The following is a 19,695-nucleotide window of genomic DNA, read 5'->3' on the forward strand; positions in this document are numbered from 1 at the left end:
CCCAACCTGGACCCTCTGGCTTATGCCACAGACGCTATGGCAATAGACTGGAACATCTGGAAAAGGATTTATCTCTTCCCTCCAGTGAACCTACTAATGAAGGTCCTGAACAAACTCAGGACTTTCAAAGGTCAGATCGCACTAGTAGCTCCCAACTGGCCCAAGAGCAATTGGTTCCCTCTACTAGTGGAATTGGGACTCCGGCCCCGACGGATTCCCAATCCCAAACTGACGCAGTTGGTACAAACACGGACTGTGTCCGCTTCCTCAGGAATTCAGAAAGCCCTAACTTTATGGACTTCATGAAGTTTGCGGCACAGAAAGATGCTAACATTGATCCTCAAAACATCCGGTTCCTAGAATCAGGTAAACGAGAATCAACATTGCGTCAATATGATTCAGCAGTGAAGAAGCTAGCCACCTTTTTAAAAGACACAGGAGCACAAACCATGACTACAAATCTGGCGATAACCTTCTTCAGAACCTTGTTCGAGAAAGGATTAGCAGCTAGTACTATTACTACAACCAAATTGGCACTAAAGAAAATATTCCAATTTGGATTTAATATTGATCTTACAGATTCGTATTTTTCCTCTATTCCTAGGGCTTGTGCTAGACTTAGACCAATAGATAGACCTCAAACGGTCTCCTGGTTCTTAAATGATGTCCTTAAGCTAGCTTCGGACACTGTTAATGAGTCATGTACTTATATAACGCTCCTAAGGAAAACATTATTCCTAATAAGTCTGGTCTCAGTAGCTAGAATATCTGAGCTGTCGGCCCTTTCTAGGGAACCAGACCATATTGAGTTCCTCCCATCAGGAAAATTATTACTTTTACCAGATCGTCAACGAAGACCCACAAGATAGGTGGGCCCCATGGAAAATTGTTCCTCTTCCTCAGGATCTGTCCTTATGTCCAGTTAATTCACTAAAAACCTATTTAAACAGAACTGCCATGAAAACTTCAGGCCCCTTGTTTATTAGAGAAAATGGTGGAACCATCTCCCTAAAAGGAATCAGACAGCAGATTCTATATTTTATCAAACAAGCTAACCCGGAATCAATTCCGCGAGCACATGATGTTAGGGCGGTAGCTACATCAGTTAATTATTTTCAACACATGAACTTTGACGATCTCAAAAAGTATACAGGCTGGAAATCACCAAAAGTATTTAAACGCCACTACCTAAAATCCTTAGAGGTCCTTCAATTCCCAGCAGTGGCAGCGGGGAACACAGTTTCCCCTAACACTGCATAGCATGGTAGTAACTAGTCTATGTAGCCTATTTCTCTCTCTCATCTCTCTCTCCTACCTGCCTCGCTAGCATTCTTGACCTTAGCTCGGTTGTTACTGGGTTGCACACTTTAATTTGATTTTCACCTGCATTGTATTATGATCTTTATTGTTGTACATATGGATATCTGGTGCAAAATTTTGTAAATAAATTCCTGTTTAGTGGTGTAGGATTCATTTAATGTTTTATGTCGAGTTATACAACCCTAGTAGTAGATAGGAACTGTAGTTTAAGGATATCATTAAGAATCTTCATAGTATTAAGGAAATTTATTAAGTATTGTAGATTGAATAACTATTATTAAATAATATTTAATAATTATACAGGTTTCAATTTCCTTACAGTAATTTATCTACACTAACTTTCCAAACTGGTGGGGCCAATTCTCTGTTACGATTTCACGGAGCGACACAGGGTAGGCCCAGAAAAGGGATTTTGACAAAGGAAAAATCTATCTCTTGGCAGTGACCTGTGTCGCCCAGCGAAACCCACCCTCTAATTTCCACACCCTGATCTGGCCCAAGCTTGGGTGCTATCTACAGGAATGGTAAACAAAGCGCTAGGCCGTAGCAGTAGTGGGTAGCGGGGGCCTAGAACGGCTCCTCTGTAGAAGAGGGATATTGACACCTTAAATAAAGGTGAGCGAGCCAGAATATTCTGGCATTACCATATAGCTTTTTTCTCTGGTATATTTAGCAATATTTATACCTAGAAATGAGTGCTAAAGGAACCATTTCACTGGGCGACACAGGTCACTGCCCAGAAACCAATTTTTCCTTTGTCAAAATCCCTTTATTGACCACTTTACCCCATACTGCTGCCACACCAACTACTTGCTCCCCAGGCAACTCCCCCAACATGTGGCAGCATGTTGTGTGTGCTGCAACATCCATGAGATGGGTTGTAAGAATGGAAGGATTGGTTGGGGTTATCCACACTTTTCCCCAGTGTCCTATTCTTTCCTTGCCATCGGAGCCTGGGTTGTGGTGAGGCACATCTGGCATTGGAGGAAGCTCTGCTATGGGCAGGAGGTCTGCCTCCCAGTCTTCTAGATGTACTGGAGTGGACTTGAGATGTTGCCTAGGAGAAGACAATATCTCTAGAGTCCTTTCTCCTGTTGTCAATTCCTTGACAGATCGAATCCAGTGGGAAGCAGTAGTGTGAGTCCAGTTAGGGGTTGTTCCTAAAGCTCAGCCAGCCCTCTGGAGAGATATACTTCTGAATGACAGAGGAAAGACTCCCTCTGCTTGAGGATAAGGTTAGCTCATGTGTGCCCCACTTGCCTCACAACATACAAGAGGGCTTTTTCTGAAGGGCATAGGTAGTTCCTAGTGGTGGGCTCTCAAGCTACAAGTTCCCAACCTCTGAGCTGTTCAAACATACTCCCTGTTGTCAAAATTGTTCTGACAGCATGTTGTTCACCAACCTGCAGACATTTGAGTCCAAGGACTAGGTAACTCCTGATGGTGGGCCACTTCCCTGGGTTGACAGTATCTTTGATGTCCTTGAGAATAGACATCCCAAGCTGTTCAAACTTACTCACTGATGCTGAAACCATACCAATGACACATTGCTCACCAACCTGCAGATATTAAGAGTCCAAAGATCTTGGGAATGGTGAAGGCATCTTTGGGATGTAGTAGTACTTTGCTTGACAAGACAGGAGTGGGGATAAAAGCCTCTCCTACCTGGAGAACACTACAGAGTTCTTTGTTCCTGCTACCGGGCCATTCATCTCCTTCATAAGGCCTTGAATCAGGGGGGTTTTCTGCTGCCTGTTCCAGATAGGAAGGAGGGGTCCTCAGAGATGGAGATCAGGAGATCTACTAGTCCCAGACATTGCCTAATCCACATTAAAAATTCAATAAAACCTTTCTCCTCCTCCAGAACCTCCAACTGTCACTCTGTCTTGGAGATTATTGATCAGAGGCAGGGAGAAGAGCAGCACATGAGACTCTTGCTGCTGGAAAGTCTAGGAGAGTTACTACAACAATGATGACACTCTGTAGGCAAATCATGGCCGCTAACTCTCAACCCACTTCTCAATCTGGTTTGCCATTGCTCTAGGAAGATACACTTCTCCACCTTGCCTTGGAGGCTGACTTGTCCCTATGATAATGAGAGGTCAAACACAAAGCAGAGGAAACCATTGAGGCAACAACCAACACTACTGATGGTGATTGCCTATTAGTATATTGAGTACTGGGGAATGAGAACCTCCAAACCTGTAGTACTTTGAAGGATAGGGGGTGGTCCTGTAGAATCTGCCCTTGACCTCTTCTCTCTGGTTTCCATATCCCCCTTATCTGCCCTGAGGGGAGGAAGACAAAAGGTAGAAGACACTGATGGGGGCCCTTTGTAAGTCTCCTGACAAACCCTGCTGGCGTGGTTATCTGCCTTTCCCCCCCCAAAAAACCAAGCACTGTCTTGATTACAACTTCCCCTAGGGGGTTCTCCTGCTGTGCTGACAGGCCAGAGGAAGGAGAAGGTCCTGCTGGAGGCATCAGTAAGGGAGGTGGTCTTGGCAAGGGAGGAATCATTGGAGGGCATGGAGAAGGGCTATGGGTGAAGTGCCTGGAGGAAGAGCTGCCCTTCTTGTGACTCCTCTTCTCATACAATGGCTATTGGAGTGAATGCCACTCCACACTCTCATGGCTTCTCTAGCGCACTCTCATTCGGACATGGTTTACAGACCAAGTGCAGGTCTACAGCTACCGGGGACATAAATTTACTACAGGGCTGCCCACACAATGAACAAGTGACACACACATACGTTGGCAACACACTACACACATTGTTATACAAAGAAGGTCAGACATATGAATGACAGAAACACAAAGAAACCACAGACTAAGCCTGTCCTAAGTTGCAAAAAATACGAGTTGCAAAGGACAGTGGGTGGGCAATAACCCTGCAGTAAAAATGCAGCAAGGGCATGAAGGCATGACACATACACAGACAACCTCAGCAAAATTATGAGGTAAACAAGATAAATGCTGTGATGAGAGCTTTGCTGCAGCTGAAAACCAAATTGGAGAGTAAGGTTGGCTCAGGTCATGAGTGACTCACAGGCCTACTTGATAGGATTTTGTTATTCTAGTTTAATCAGTGACAGCCAGAGTGCAACTTGCATGAGAAACTCTATTTATGAAAGTGCCGTTTCATATGCCCATTGCAACAAATTTATTTTGTTTTTGTGTATATAAAAATTATTCAATAAATTGGACTGGGGGAAAAAAGATAGTTTACTCCAATAATACATAGGAAAGAAATGTCATAAAGTCAATGAATATCAGCTAATGAAAGAAATACATATACTAAGGAAGGTAGTTAAGATGGGATAATAGGCAAAGGTCTGAGCCCGTTTCCATAGATAAACAAGATCCGTAATAGTGCACTGACTTCAGATGCAAACAAGTTTACTTCTCCTCCCAGTTCTCCACCACCAGGTGTCTATGTATATTTATTCTGCAGCTGTATGTTTGTTCAGCTACTGTCATTCTAGTATAATATATATATTGTATATTTTAACCACTATGTACCAGTCCTCTTGAAGATGTTCTTTGAAAACTAAAGGTGAAACTGGTCAGGATTTATAATAAGTGTTTCATTTTTCCAGTGGTACATCCATATATATATATATATATATATATATATATATATATATATATATATATATATATATATATATATATATATATATAATATATATATATATATATATATATATCAGGTTGCAGTTGTTTAACACCAATTTCCATGTGTGAATTTATGTTAATTCATATGTGTAAAAAATGTATACATATATGTACAAGGAGAATAAATGCCTTTTCCTAACTAATAAGGAGAGTAAGAAACATTGTAGAAGAAAAGCAAAAGGTAAATTCAAGACTTTCCAAGTTAATAATATGCCAGAAACATGAATATGTAATAGATGACAAGCATCCATAAAAGAAAAAGACAAGAAAATCCAAAAAAGTATGACCCCTCCATAATAGTGGGAGGATCTCATTCTGGATAAGGAATAGAGAACCAGTCGTCTCTCACTGGCTTAAATAAGATCTAATGTGAAGATAAAATATACAAAAATCATACAAAAAATAAATCATGAGTAGGAATGTGATGCTAATACTTACTGATGATTAAAGTAAAGAGGGATTTTGAAATACAGAACTTAGGAGTAAGACGTCACAATTATTAAGGGTTCTTTTCAAGTGCACTTTCTCTGATAGTAATTTGAAGACTTTTAAGATAACTTTCTCTAACAGTAATTTGAAGACATCCTATCAAAGCAAAATTTGCCTGCCATGTTCAATGTTTCTAAGCAAACTGTTGGGCTGGTCTGCCATTGATTCACTAACGTAGATCCAACAGCCTTGCCCCCATACTGGGAAGGGGGGTGTATGTCCATTAATGCACCTAAAACGGTGTAGTACAGCCATTACTAAAGGGTATTTGCAGGATTCCTTTGGTTCCTAACTGCACCCACATTTTTGCCTTTTATTTTTTATTATTCTTGCTTCCTTGATTTCATCTTCTAGTCTGACCTCTCTAACTATAACTTCTTTTCTTCCAGTTTTACCTAAGGATCCTTGTACTGTACTTTATCTCATTTATTTTCTGAATCTCTATACATACCTTGCTGTTCAACCACCCAAACCTTTCCTTGGTCTAACAAGAGCTCCATGGTGACCAGACTAATGTAAAAGAATTCTCTTTTACCTAGTCTTGTGCTTGGGTATTGTCATAATGATAAACATTATAATGCATGATATTGTATAAATGGACTCAGGATAAAAGGACACTTTCTCTTACCCTCAGCGAATGCAGAAACCAAGTTTACCTACGTCAAAACCCATAAGAAGTGGCAATGCATATATGCGCCGTCATGTTGTTTACTTATGACCAGAAATGGACCAAGACGCAATTAATTTTTACTGGTCAATAGTGTAAAGTATACTGAAACCGGTGCGCCATTATTTAGAATCTTTGCTTCCATGATTTCATTACCAAGGATCACGGAAACATCTAAGTTGAAAGATAACGGCATAATTTCAAGTTCTAATTAAAAATTTTTTAATCCATTTGTATTTTTCATAGCTAACAAACCTGAGGTCTTAACAATAGGATAAATGTTCTAGCGCTAGCTGGAAACCAGTAAAAACAAAAATTGTAAAAACAAGGAATCTGTGGCATCTGGCAACTCCTGAATATACGCAGTGGATGTTTGGTCTTTGACCAAGCTTGGACCCCCGCAATATGCCAGTCTTTCTTTTACCGCCTTGGAGACCGAGCACATGTCGGTGCTTCTCATAATTTCTGATCGTTATTTGTAAAAGCAAAAAATTGTTTGGAAGAATTTATCATTCTATTTAGAAGTTTTATCTAAAGAAATGTTCCATAATTTTTATTACTAATATAGATAATCCTTTCAGATAATGATGTCTGCAATAGCCTTCTAGGCAGTAGCCTACAATCTAGTACATTGATTCAGTGAGAATAAGTTAGCTGGACTGGGCCTTGAAACTTGTGACTTGTCCCTTGAAAATTGTGACTTGTCCCTGGACCAGAAATGTTTCTGATTTGTTGGGATTAAAATTCAAGAGTTTTTCATCACCTGTCAACTTCTTTGTGAAGCTCCTTGAGGACGAGACAGTGACTACACTATCAAAAAATAGGTTTTGACATATGACAAACCTATTCTTGGTAGTCGCTGTTGATCAAAACCCTCCCTACTTCCCTGGTTAAAAGACATGGGATTTGAGTAATGGATTATCCTGCACTGACCAACATAAAATATAATGGCGTCTTGGTCCATTTCTGGTCATATGTAAACAATATGATGGTGCACATACACATAGCCACATCTCCTTGCGGGTTTTGACATATAAGCTGGGTTTAGCATTTTCTGAGGATATGAGAAAGTGCCATCGTATCCTGAGTCCATTTATACTCTATCACGTTATAATGTTTAGCATTACAACACAATACCTGGCCACAAGATCAGGTAAATGACAGTTCTTTAGTCTGGTCACCATGGAGCTCTAGTTAGACTATAGAAAGGTAACTCCTTGAGAACTCAACAGTGACTACCAAAAATAGGTTTTTCCTTACCCAAAACCTGTTTTATATACGTACTAACTTGGCTGTCACTGAAACTTGAGGAACAATTGTTAGTAGCTAAAGGAAACTTTGAATAATATAGAGAACCATGCTGAGGAAACTGTAGATCAATTTACCAAATTATTTTCAATAGCCTGCTGAGCCTTACTGAAAAGACAGAATGTCAATCATTTGTTACAATCATATTACTAAGAAAAAAAATCAGCCAATGCATATATGTACTAGTCAATAAACCTTTGAATATTTTAATATTGATTTTTTTTTATATTCTATATAATATACATGGGAAAACTCTCTTAGATTCTGTTGTGGACTTCAAGCAATGGTTTTCACTAATCTATGATATTTTTTCAAGAGCAGCATATGCCCAAAGATCTAGTCTTTCTTCTACAAGTAACAAATAAGTATTAAAAGAATCACTAAGGCAAAATAAATGTATTGCAGTGTTTAATGTGGCAATAATAAAAAGTCTAAGAAGAGTTCACTTGTAAATACACGAGTAAAAGATTTTTTAAATTACTGGTTCATTACATTTCTAAATAAAATATAACTTGAAAAAATTATAATGAGTTGATATAAACCATTACCTTCAGGACTCCTAAAAACAACTATTGCTAATAAGACTACTACACTAATACTATCACTGTTGCCAGAAGTCCTTTGCATTGCTATTATCTACCATAAAGCTAATGTCTGAAAGCTTACAACAAGGAATCCAATAGCTAGGTATGATCGTAATAAGTTTACAATTACTACAAAAAAAGCGACCAGGAAGATGTGAAATCTAATCTAAATTAGCCTAATAATCTATAGAAAATGAAAAACAAACAAATTTCTAACCAAAATAGCATTATCTATCAAATTTCTGACAAAAATAGCATTATCTATGAGGTATGTACATATTACTAAAATGTCATGACACTTGCCTAATACGAAGCAGCTGATGGAAAATATTACTCCTCCATCTACACTATGTCAGTGCTTACAATATCAGATACTTGTAATATGTGGATATGACAAGCAGGAGGGTTAACAGTAATTTGTACAGCTGAATTTCATTGGCATATTCTTTGCCAGTTTGTTTACTGAATTATAACATTACTGTTTGTTTTAGGATTATAATTCTTAAGCTACATTAAATTTCTCCCCTTTTCTCCTTTGGTCAATGTCTTCAGTTTGTATCTGTGATTTGAGGTCATTATTGTATTACTGTGTTCATACACTGTACGAACCACTGCCAAAATGATGAGGCATTCTGAGAATATTCAAGGAAAGTGTTGCTCATTACAGGGAGTCTTCCACCTCCACATTTGTTTTGAAATTTAAACCTATTATGCCATATTGATGCCATGGGCATTGACTCAGTTTTTCTAGCACTGATTTGCTACCATTTTCTCCCTCCCCTATTGAAACCATAACTGTTTGGGAGATAAATATTCTCTCTATTTATTTATCTTGCTCATATATATGCCAGCTTTAAAGCTAGACCTCTGTTTGACAAAATAAAACAGAACTTTACTAGGCACATAAATTACAGTAGAGTAAATTTTTACAAAATTGGTAGATGAAATGAATACCAAGTAGATAAAGTAGCTGCAGATCTAAAAATACTGGAAACTATATATTTTCCAAAGTTTGAGAGCACAGCTAGATTCATAATAGGATTAATTAAATGTGCTAAACATCTTATTTTCAAGTAAAAAAATCAAAAGCTTGTAAACACTTGTTGTCATGGGTACAGTATTGTCTTTGCATTGACTCCTTACTCTTAATTTCTGATCTTTCCTGCTGTTCTGTGACCCGTTTGTTAATTGTTTACAGAACTGGATCATGAATACTGTACACATATGGTAATTATGTTAATAAAAGTTTCAATAACTAAGAAATAAAATAAAATATGAGATGTTAGAAATAAACACCTGAATGGAGAGAAAAAGAAAAGATATTAAAGTCATGTAACCTGTAATGTGCTTGGATTGTGTAAAGATGAGCAAATATCCATATTTCATACCCCAAAACATGCAGCTGCTATAAAGTACAAACAAATTTTCCATACAAACCAATCAATCATATTTTGCCTGAATTCCCAGTGTCAAATTCCACAAACATGTAGCATGTCTTGAAGATAGAAGAATAGTTGGAAAATCTATAGTGAGAGTATGTACAGGTGCATCTCTAACACATTGGTAGGCAAAAACAGTGGGGCTCATTCCTACATATTAATTTGTAAACCAGCTAATATAAGGGGACTAGGAGGAGAGGGCACTTTATTATGACCAATGGGTTTATATGAAAAACTTTGTTTTATGAAATAAAAGTTGTAAATGTCTCATACAAACTCAGCAATCATAAACTTCACTGACAGTAAAATTATGCGGGACATAACCTCTTGCAATATGAGTCCATGTCTTCAAGATGAATGACAGATGAATTGAGAGGTTATGATGAGGAGGAGAAGGAGAAGAATGTACCCAATCTCCCATTGCAGGTAAAACATGTCTGGCCATGACTATCAGTATTGAGTAAATACCTTAACATATATGCATAACACCTCTCCTGTAGAGCTCATACAGTAAACTGACATTGCATTTTTGAGATTTTACATGCAACAAAGTCAAGAGACCCCCCAATTTGTCAACTGCACTATCACTTGACAGGGTTCCTCCTCACATAATCAAGAATGGGCTTGAAGTATAATCTGTTGAAGCCAATACAATTTGTTCATATACAAAATAAAACAGCCTGACATGCAGTCCTTATGAACTTCAGACAGGAATTTAATTCTCAAAACTGTTTTCCTTTTGGCCTTGTCTTCTTCCAAAAGAGTAAGAGAACTACATGGATTATCCTTGTCTTCTTCCAAAATTGTAAGTGACTACATAGACTATCCTTTAAAGTTAACCATACAAGTGGTTGGGGGTTAGTAGTCTTCGAATTTATCCTGGAATTTGTGGCTAACACTCAAAATCCCTCAGTTCATGATGACAGATTCGAGATGTTCTCCATTCCCTCTCTACTGGATTTTGTTGGTGGTGACCCCGATGAGTTACTGTTCTGTCCCATTAGGGCACAGCAAAACTACCTAAAAAGAACTCAACACCTCAAATCGGGTTGTTGAAAACTTTTTAATAATACAAGCCAGATCAAGAAAGAAGTTTCCATGAATACTGTTTCCTGTTGGTTTCAAGAAGTAATTAGGCAAGCCTACTCTTCTCCTTCAAATACACAAGTTAATCTGGTGCATGCAAGAGCATGTAATGTCCAGGGACTAGACCATACCATCACATTCAAAAAGAACCTGTCAGTTTAGAGGATACTGAGTGCTGGTACTTGGTCACATCAAACCACTTTCCCTTCCTTCTATCTGTGGGACATTGCCCACAGATCCTTGGGCACTTTTCTTTAGGTACAATGGTGGCTGCTCAACAAGTTGTGTAGCTCATCCAGGGCCCCTAGTACAGTTGTTCTCCATCTTTTTTCAGTGATGGCACTCTAATTGATGTAATCATTACTGTCGCACCCCTTCTTCACAATCCCACCATATTGCATTAATATACAGAGGTACCTTGTTTGTCGAACGTTTCTTATATTGAACATTCCGTTTTTCGAACTATACTTTGAGAAAATTTTATATCATTTGTCAAACAAGTGCTTTTACTTCCAACTGACCAATTATCTTGTTGATACTTGTATTAGACGTCCTTCTGCATACATAGTGCTGTTGTCTCCGTTAGTTTAGTTCTTTATCTCTATTTGAGACACAATGTAACAGGGGTTCCATTTTGTCTCATTACCCAGATGTCTGGCTGACAAGTAACCTTTACTTTACAGCTCAGAGGCTTATGACTCCTTCCTTTACCCATTTTGGTCAGGAACTGAGACCAGGTGGGTTGAACCTCCAGTCAATTTGGAGGCTTTCTCTATCCTCCCTCCAAAGGTAAGTCTCCCTCATGTTAAGACCAAAGCATTTGTTCTGTATATGAACAAATAACAAATTTTAAATCAATTTGTATTTTTCCTAACTAACAAACCTGTGGTCTTAACATATACTGCCAACCTCAAACCAACCCATTGTATTTTACCTGGGCCAGAGAAAACTGATGATATCCTCTGGAGATGGTTTGTAGGAGGTCAGCTCCTCCTCCTGACTACCGCCACCTTGTCCATCTCCCAGTGCCACCAATTTACTTGTAACTTTTTTTTTCAACTAGACTCCAGCTGAGCTAGAGTAATTTTCCCTTATGTTAAGACTGCAGGTTTGTTAGTTATGAAAAATACTAATTGATTTAAAATCTGTCTTTAGTATTCTATTAGATACTTCCACCACTGATTTATACCAAAGTGCCTGGAATCTTTTAATCAAGATTCCTAATCCTCCAGAGGTAATGCCAAAGAGCACTTACTGGAAAAAGAAGACAATCTGCAGCACTGCCAGTGGCAGTCTACCATTGCACCTTCACAATAAAATCAGGGGAGAAGGAAAGAACAATAGATGACCAACCTAGGGTAAAGGTAATATCACCTGAAAGAGCATGAAATTTGCTCACTTATTTGGAAGAAGCAGAGGCCAAATACTAAAAAGACATAAAGAGACATTATCACGGAAAGACATACAGACATTATCCAGAAGTCTAAAGGGAGAGCTGGTAAGGGAATGAAGAACTAAGGAAGATCTCACTCGAGTGATTCACCACTTACAAGGTATTCTCTTCTCAAAGTGATAAAACAACTGTTCAAGGTCCTTGGAATTAGGTACATCACTCCTATAAAGTTCAAGAACTTGTGGGACAGCTACCCTACAACACTTACTTGTAGAAACCAGTAGCTTCTCCTACAGACTACAGATGAAGGTGTGTTAATAATGCATGCACAATCATGTGTGCCAAAGAATTTTGTTATCAAGGGTGTAGGGGCATCAAGAGAAGTAATGCCTTTCCAAGTGTACCAGCCAACAAAATTTTGCTATTTGATAGAGGTTGATAGTTGGGATTTTACAGGCCCACGCAGTTACTAAAGCAAGAATCTGGTTGGGACAGTCTGCTATCAAATTTTTCTTTCCCAGAGGAAAACTTGGGACTATTTCCAACTTTCGATGTGATAACCAAAAATTGCTGATAATAGTGCCAATCCACAGTTATCGGTGCTGATAACTGGGGATTGGTGTTACTGTTAAGTGGGGATCAGTGCATATTGGCGCCAAAACTCCATAAAACCGGATCACCAATAACCAGGGACTGCCTAGTGATTGTCATAGTGTTGTCTGCCATCACAATGGCACTGACTCTTTCTTGCATGAAAGAAACAAAAGCTTGAAGAGTTAAAAAGACTGTCTTGAACTCTTAAAAAGTTTGTGTTGCTCTTAGTCAGAATCTGTCATTTGCTGGTTTAAAAGAAAGGCTCCAAACCTTGATTTGTGGCATCCAGTAAGAAAAGCAGTTCTAGTGCTTTTCATATATGAGGGACACAGGCTGACAGATGAGTTGGATCCTGCCATAACCACAGAATTGGCAGTACCTCTCCTAGGGCCTTTACAGGCTTCAGGTGGAGGAAAACATTGTCAGCTGAAGCTGCATATATCTTAAATGGAAACAACTCTGTGAAACAAGCTTTTCTTGGAAGTTAAGAAGCCCTGGCAGGGACTGTCAAAGTTTGGCTGGAGAACCCTGAAGTTGATGAAGCTACTGAAAAACCATGAATATTCCAATACTATATCAAGAGGCAAGCACTAATCCTGTACATGTGTCTATTTCTGTAAGTGAAAGACAGGACTTTAATCTTCACCAACTGATTTATAAACCCTGTAGTTGAAACACACTGTACAGTCAATATAGATCTCTTCTTAAAGCTGCTACTGATTCTGCTAGTACAAGGCCATCATCCAAAGATCTGACCCTTTCAGCCTTATGCTGGGCTGATATGCTCAAGATGTAGGCCACTGGTGCCAGAGTTAGGCTGAAGCAAAAAGCACAAAACTGATGAATCCTCCCTTCCCTGGTGAAGTGAAAATATCTCATGGATGATGGATGAATGAGCACATGAAAGTAATTTTCCATCAGATATATCAAGGCTTCACAGTCCCTCTTCCCGATGGACTATCTTAGAGGACTCCACTGCCTTCATCCTACAGATACTATGTTGCAGAAACCTGTTTAATGATAGATTCTCAGGCACCATTCACCTTCGGAACCGAAACAGACAATTGCAAAATCCTACAAAACGATATGTTACATCTTCTATCACTGCTTCCTGATCATCTCCCTGACCTTTACATCTAATTCCATGAACTCGTTCAAACTGTCTGTGTAAATACCAAATAGAGAAAGCTCACGTCCAAAAATGGAAACCTGTAGATGAGCCAGATTACATACACTTATTACCCACAGTTCTGTACTTAACTCTTCCCAGTTCCTCAAATGCTCCAAGAGACAAGCCTTACTGCTGACAGAGGGAACCATGGGTAGCTGACTCCTTCTTTGGCTAAAGACCTTCCTGATTGGTGACAACCTTTCCCTTATTGAAAGGGTGAGTGCTGTCTTTTAGAGAATAATTCACTACTTACAGGAGTGAGTTCTACTGTGGCTAAAGACCTCGGTGCATAAGCTTGTTGCTACCTGGATGGAATAGAAGGGCAACTGTAGCATTTGCATTTCCCTTGAGGAAGCCACAAGAGGAGTCATGCTAGTGCACAGAACAAGCTTGCTTGGGATACAAAAAATAGTCATGGCTGATCTGGTAGCACTCACTGCTACCTTCTGTGATAGTTCTTTATTTAACTTCTTTGGAAAGAGGTCCTGATTTAACAGATCTACTACTCTCGTGTCCTTCAAAGCCGAGGGTGACAGCAATAGAGAAATAGTTAGATGGGGCATCCCTCTTCATTAATATTCTATCCAGAAGGTACACAATAATACAAATGCATAAAACTGCACCAATGCTGAGAAAACAAAATTACTCTTCCTCCTGATCTTTGGAAAAATTAGTATCAACAGTACCTGAAACCCACTTCTTCAACTGGTAATGGCTGCGTACTCCCTTAAAATCCTCTCTATAACATCTATCTGGGTGAACTTTTTAATCTTCCTTGAACATCTATTAGTGTGTCCTTGACTGTAGTGGCCATCAGAAGCTCCTAAGTCATATTTTAGTGCCATGTTGGGGGCAGTCCATCACTTTTGCTTTCTCATCAGTGTCCTAAACACTTTTCAGAAAACCAGGAAAGTGAACCAAAAAGAGGAAAAATACCTGATTGTACCCTCAAGCTAAGGAACGCACACACAAGACTATTAATTCAAGGTTGGAGAACAAGGTTTGTATCAAGAGCGACATTCTCTTACAAGGGTTGCCTACCAAGGCTAAAGGGTTCCTTCCACCTGTTGGTTTGATTTCAGTGTCTTTCTCCTAAAAAAAGTTGCCAGCCAAGGCTTAAGAGTCTCTTCTGCCTTAATTTGTGTAGGCAGGGACATCACTTCTTGATAAAATAATTAAGCAAAAATATCATAAACTCATATAAGGACAATAATAATACTGGTGAAAATAAAATGTTCTCAAGGTAGGATGATATAATTACTACAGTGGACCCCCCATATTCCCATTCTCCGGATTCACGGGAACGTCTCGCCACATTATTCGTGGAAAATTTGCAAATTCACGGTATTTTTCTATAAGAAATATCCACAAATTCCTGGTTTTTAATCAATTTCATTATAAAACGCACTTTTTGTGAGAAAACTACTAAAGAAACCAAGTACATATAAAATTTTTTAGTGGTTTTTCTTTAGTTTTAACTGACAAAATAGGCTGCTTTCAGCATTTTTATAGGGGTTCCAACTATTTGCGGGTTCTAACTATTCACGGGTGTGTGTGTGTGTGTGTGTGTGTGTGTGTGTCTGGTAAGCATCCCTCACGAATACAGGGGGACTATTGTACACTCGCGGACTCGCATACCCACGGATTTCTCTCTGGAACATATACGCTCATCATTCACGGGAAATTTACATATTTGCTGTATTTTCCAATGAGAAATATCCACAAATTCCTGGTTTTTTTAAATTTCATCATTAAATGAACTTTTTGTGATAAATCTATTAAAAAACCAGGTATGTAAAAACATTTTTAGTTGTTTTTTCTTGAGTTTTACCTAACAAAATACAGGCAGTCCCAGGGTTATGACGGGGGTTCCATTCTTGAGATGCGTCGTAAGCCGGAACATTGTCAAAAATCCTAAGAAAACCTTACTTTTAATGCTTTGGGTGCATTCAAAACTATGTAAACTGCATTCTTATTGCATTTTTAATCAAAGAAATCTTAAAATATTGATTATTTTGCATTTTTGGTGTCATATTTCTTCTGCCAGATCAGTGTTGTAGGCATTGTAACCCTGGAAATAATTTCTGATGAATACCATTGAAAAGCACCTTAACCTCGTAACGTCATAAGTCGAATCCGTTGTAACCCGGGGACTGCCTGTAGGTAGTTAAGCGTTTTTATAGGAGTTTCAACTATTTGTGGGTTCTAGCTATGCGTGGAGGTCTGGTACGCATCCCCGTGAATACAGGGGAATACTGTAAACACAAAAAACAAAATATAACTACTATAATACAAAAAACAAATCACCAGTACAAATACACAAAAAACAGGTAAACAAAATAAACTCAAACCAAAATGAAGGAAAAGGGTAAAGAAAGGCTATTAACCAGATTAAAGCAAGAGTAATTCTCGATAAGAACAGTACAAAACAACACAAATAAGAATAATTGAAGAAAAGGAATGGCTGAATACAGAGCTATGGTGACAAAAACAGCAAAGAGAAGAAATGAAATATTGCGATATATGCAATTGCCAAACTTGACAAGTTGGCAAAGTTTTATGACTGTGCAATCACTGGAACATACTATAAAAGAGTAAAATGGGCTGTTTCTACCTACCAACTAGTTAAAGGTGTGTATGTGCATATTATTATTCAGTGGATAATTTTTCAGCTTTTTCTCTTCTGTCTTGAAGACTCATGGCTTGGGAATTTGACAGTGCAAGTCAAAACTCTTTATAATGGGATGGGTTTGTATGAAACAGTAACATCAGTTGCTGGCTGTAAAATATCTATAACAGTATGTATAATATTTACTGAGGGAGGAGTGAAACAGGAATGGAGAAGGAACAAAAACTGGAAATTGAGAAATGCTACGTGAAGATGAGAAAGAGAAAGAGAGAGATAAGTAATGAAGTGATATAGGACTGCGAAGGGAGGAATAGGCAGGGATGGAGGGAGGAGTGAGAAAGGGAAAAAGGAGGAAATCAAGAGACTATATGGGGATCTGGAGCTTCCTTGGCCTTTGCTTCTGAAAAATAAAAAAGTGATAGAGGGGAATTTAGGGGGTAAGGAAAGCCCAGATAATTGCACAGAATTTGGTCTGTGAAGCATCATGTTTGTGTGCAGGAGAATTTTGCCTCAGGGGATGGACTTGCTCCTGAGTTTTAGTTTCACATTGCTATTCTTTGCAATAAATATGCTACAAATCTTTCCTAAGTCTGATAAACAGGGAAGTGTTAAAAAAACCTAATTACACAGGGACCCCAATTTGGAATTAAGCAGGTGAGTGAAGTAAGGTTTTTTGAGCAGTGTAATGTAGGTGAATTTTCTTTACAATACCAATCAATAAGAGTATTACAGTATTGTTATTCTTGTAAAACATCACCAATAGTCTTTGTTTTTGGAATATATATGTTTAATGTACGTTAGTAAATAAAAATACTTACTCAGTATAGTGCAGTGTATTACACCACACAAAACAGTATGTTTTATGCACTTATGTCTTACTGCTACAGTACACCTTTACAATATTTTTATTTACATTTTTTCAACATCTATACGTAGTTATACAACATTTGTGGGAGTGTGATTTTTAAAACTTTTTGTATGTATTAATATATATATATATATATGCAGGCAATCCCCGGTTATCAGTGGGCTCGGTTATTGGTGATCTGGTTTGACGCCATTTGTCTCGAGATGAAAATCAGTGATTTTCAATGCCGATACACCTAACAGAGGCGTCTATAACCAAAAATCGGCGATTTTTGGCGCCAATAATGACCAAAAATCAATTATTTTCAGCTAGTGTTATGCCGTTGGAACGGAAGCCCCACTGTTAACTTGTTACCAAGTTAGGTCAAACAAATATGTATGTATTAATATATATATATTAAATAAAATAATAACATATAAGGATTTTTGCAACAGGAAGTGTGTTGAGTGTACTTTACCTTCACGAATGCAACTCACACTAAAGACTTGAAGGCTATTACAGAGACTGGGGTGGCACAGCCCTAGGTTTAAGATGTCTTTTTATCATGTCATTAATGTTTCACTTATTCCTTCCACAACTGTCTATCCTATTATTGGTTTGCCCTCTTAAATATTTTTCCAGACGTTAGATTTTATATAACTTCTAGGGAGCACTTAACATCATTTATTTGTATACTCCACCGGGTATTCTTGACTGGATATTAATTCTCTCCAGTCAGTTCATACTCAACGTGTCAACCACTTGACTGAGATAAAGGCTAATTCAGCAACTGGCTGAGGCATAAATTAAAGACTCCATCCAGTATTTGAATAGTACTGTAGTCTGCAATTGCACAATGTGCAACTTAGTGTCATTCAAAAGTATAATAATATGTTTGAAACTACATACCAAGCATAACTAAAGTTATTTAACTCGCTAAACTGTGCCATCTACACTATCTTACCGAATCGTGAAGGGAGAAGACAGGGTTAGGATCATCCTCCTGGTCATCAGAGGCATGCAGGTACATAGGGTTAGTCATCTCCACTGTTCCTCCATTTTCTTCTAAACGCACATGACTGATACCCTTCCCACGCTGCCGCTGCCAGAGCCAGGCTAAAACAACAGCTAGTACCAGAGCTACAATCTGCAATGTAGAGTTATAATGATAAAAACTGCCCAAGATGCAATTAAAAATGTTCAGTGCTATTAGCCAGTGATATTTAAAAACCATTTTATTAGCTACTGTAATGTCATACAAAGCAGCACAGATTATTACATTACTAGCTCAATATGGGATGAGTTTTATTCAACACCTAGGATTTATTCTGTGGTGAAAGCAAAATACACTGTATTGTAGTATTTCTAAATTAAAATTGTCTGATACATATAGTGAAAAATGAGATTGTGACATGACTTACACAAAACAATAAATCAGATTTTACTAAGAAACAGATACCCTCCAACATACAGACATCACATTTGAAAAAGTTACTTATATATTTAATAATAGTTTGAATGTACTTAAACCTAAATACACTATACAGTGGGCCCCTCCGTATTCAAAATCTATCATGATGGTGTGACTGGAGAGCCAACTGTATGGAATAAGGCTAGTTATGATGAACTAGGTCACAAGAGAATATGGGATGCTTTGTTTGGGCGCTCAGTATGAGCCTAGTCACAAGGTGGTCCCTGGAAGGAGCACTTCTGGGTGTACGAATTCCAAGGATATGTACGAAACCTGAGTGAAAATTTCATTGGAAAAAGCTTCTGAAACCAAGGTTTGACAGTACTTGAACGGAATTTCTTCTTTAAGAGGGCTGATTCAAAAGGTTCGTTTGGAAATTGGAATCTAATGCTGCACACATTGGAAAGCAGAGAGGATGAGAGATATGAAAGCAATATAGTTGAGGGTTGAAGATAGAACAGTATTGCCAAACCTTTAACAATTGTTAGTGTGCTAGAGGATAGACTGATGGAGGATTACATATAGAGTGTAAACATACAATTTTAGAGTATGTTATTCTCTACTTTTTTATTCAGACACTTTTGTCATAATCACAATCCACTTTCAACATACTCACTGGCTATCATAAGAGTATTTTGTAAGTGAACCAAGAAGATAAATGTGCATCATACTGAATTATTTTACACAAAAACTTCAACAAAGTTTAACCTTCCTAAAACATAAAAAGTACAAAATACTGAACTACTGTATTCATGATTACCAGTTTAAATGATGTGCAATTACTTTTAATACATACTTCATTACATCATTCACTTACATCACTTGTTTAATGCACACACTGTACTTCATACAGTTCAGGACTACTTGCATTTGACTTTAAAAACTGTCAATGAACATTTTTCCTTCATTAATCACAAGTATACCTACCATAAATGGGCCTTTACCAGAACACTAAGTCCTGTCTCCTCTCCTCCATCAGTGTTAGCTTACATAAAAAACAAAGATATTAATAATTTATATTA

General features: G+C 38.1%; 1 protein-coding gene across 1 annotated transcript in view; it reads right to left on the bottom strand.

The window, feature by feature from the left end:
- The window catches only part of LOC135198099 (prolow-density lipoprotein receptor-related protein 1-like), an 875,913-nt gene that overhangs the window by 58,491 nt on the left and 797,727 nt on the right, over nucleotides 1-19,695 (bottom strand). Inside the window, 1 exon segment of the mRNA XM_064225548.1 lies at nucleotides 18,167-18,349. Coding sequence (XP_064081618.1) covers nucleotides 18,167-18,349 — 183 coding nt within the window.

The sequence above is a fragment of the Macrobrachium nipponense genome, chromosome 21 (assembly GCF_015104395.2).
Source record: "Macrobrachium nipponense isolate FS-2020 chromosome 21, ASM1510439v2, whole genome shotgun sequence".
Classification (NCBI taxonomy): Eukaryota; Metazoa; Arthropoda; class Malacostraca; order Decapoda; family Palaemonidae; genus Macrobrachium; species Macrobrachium nipponense.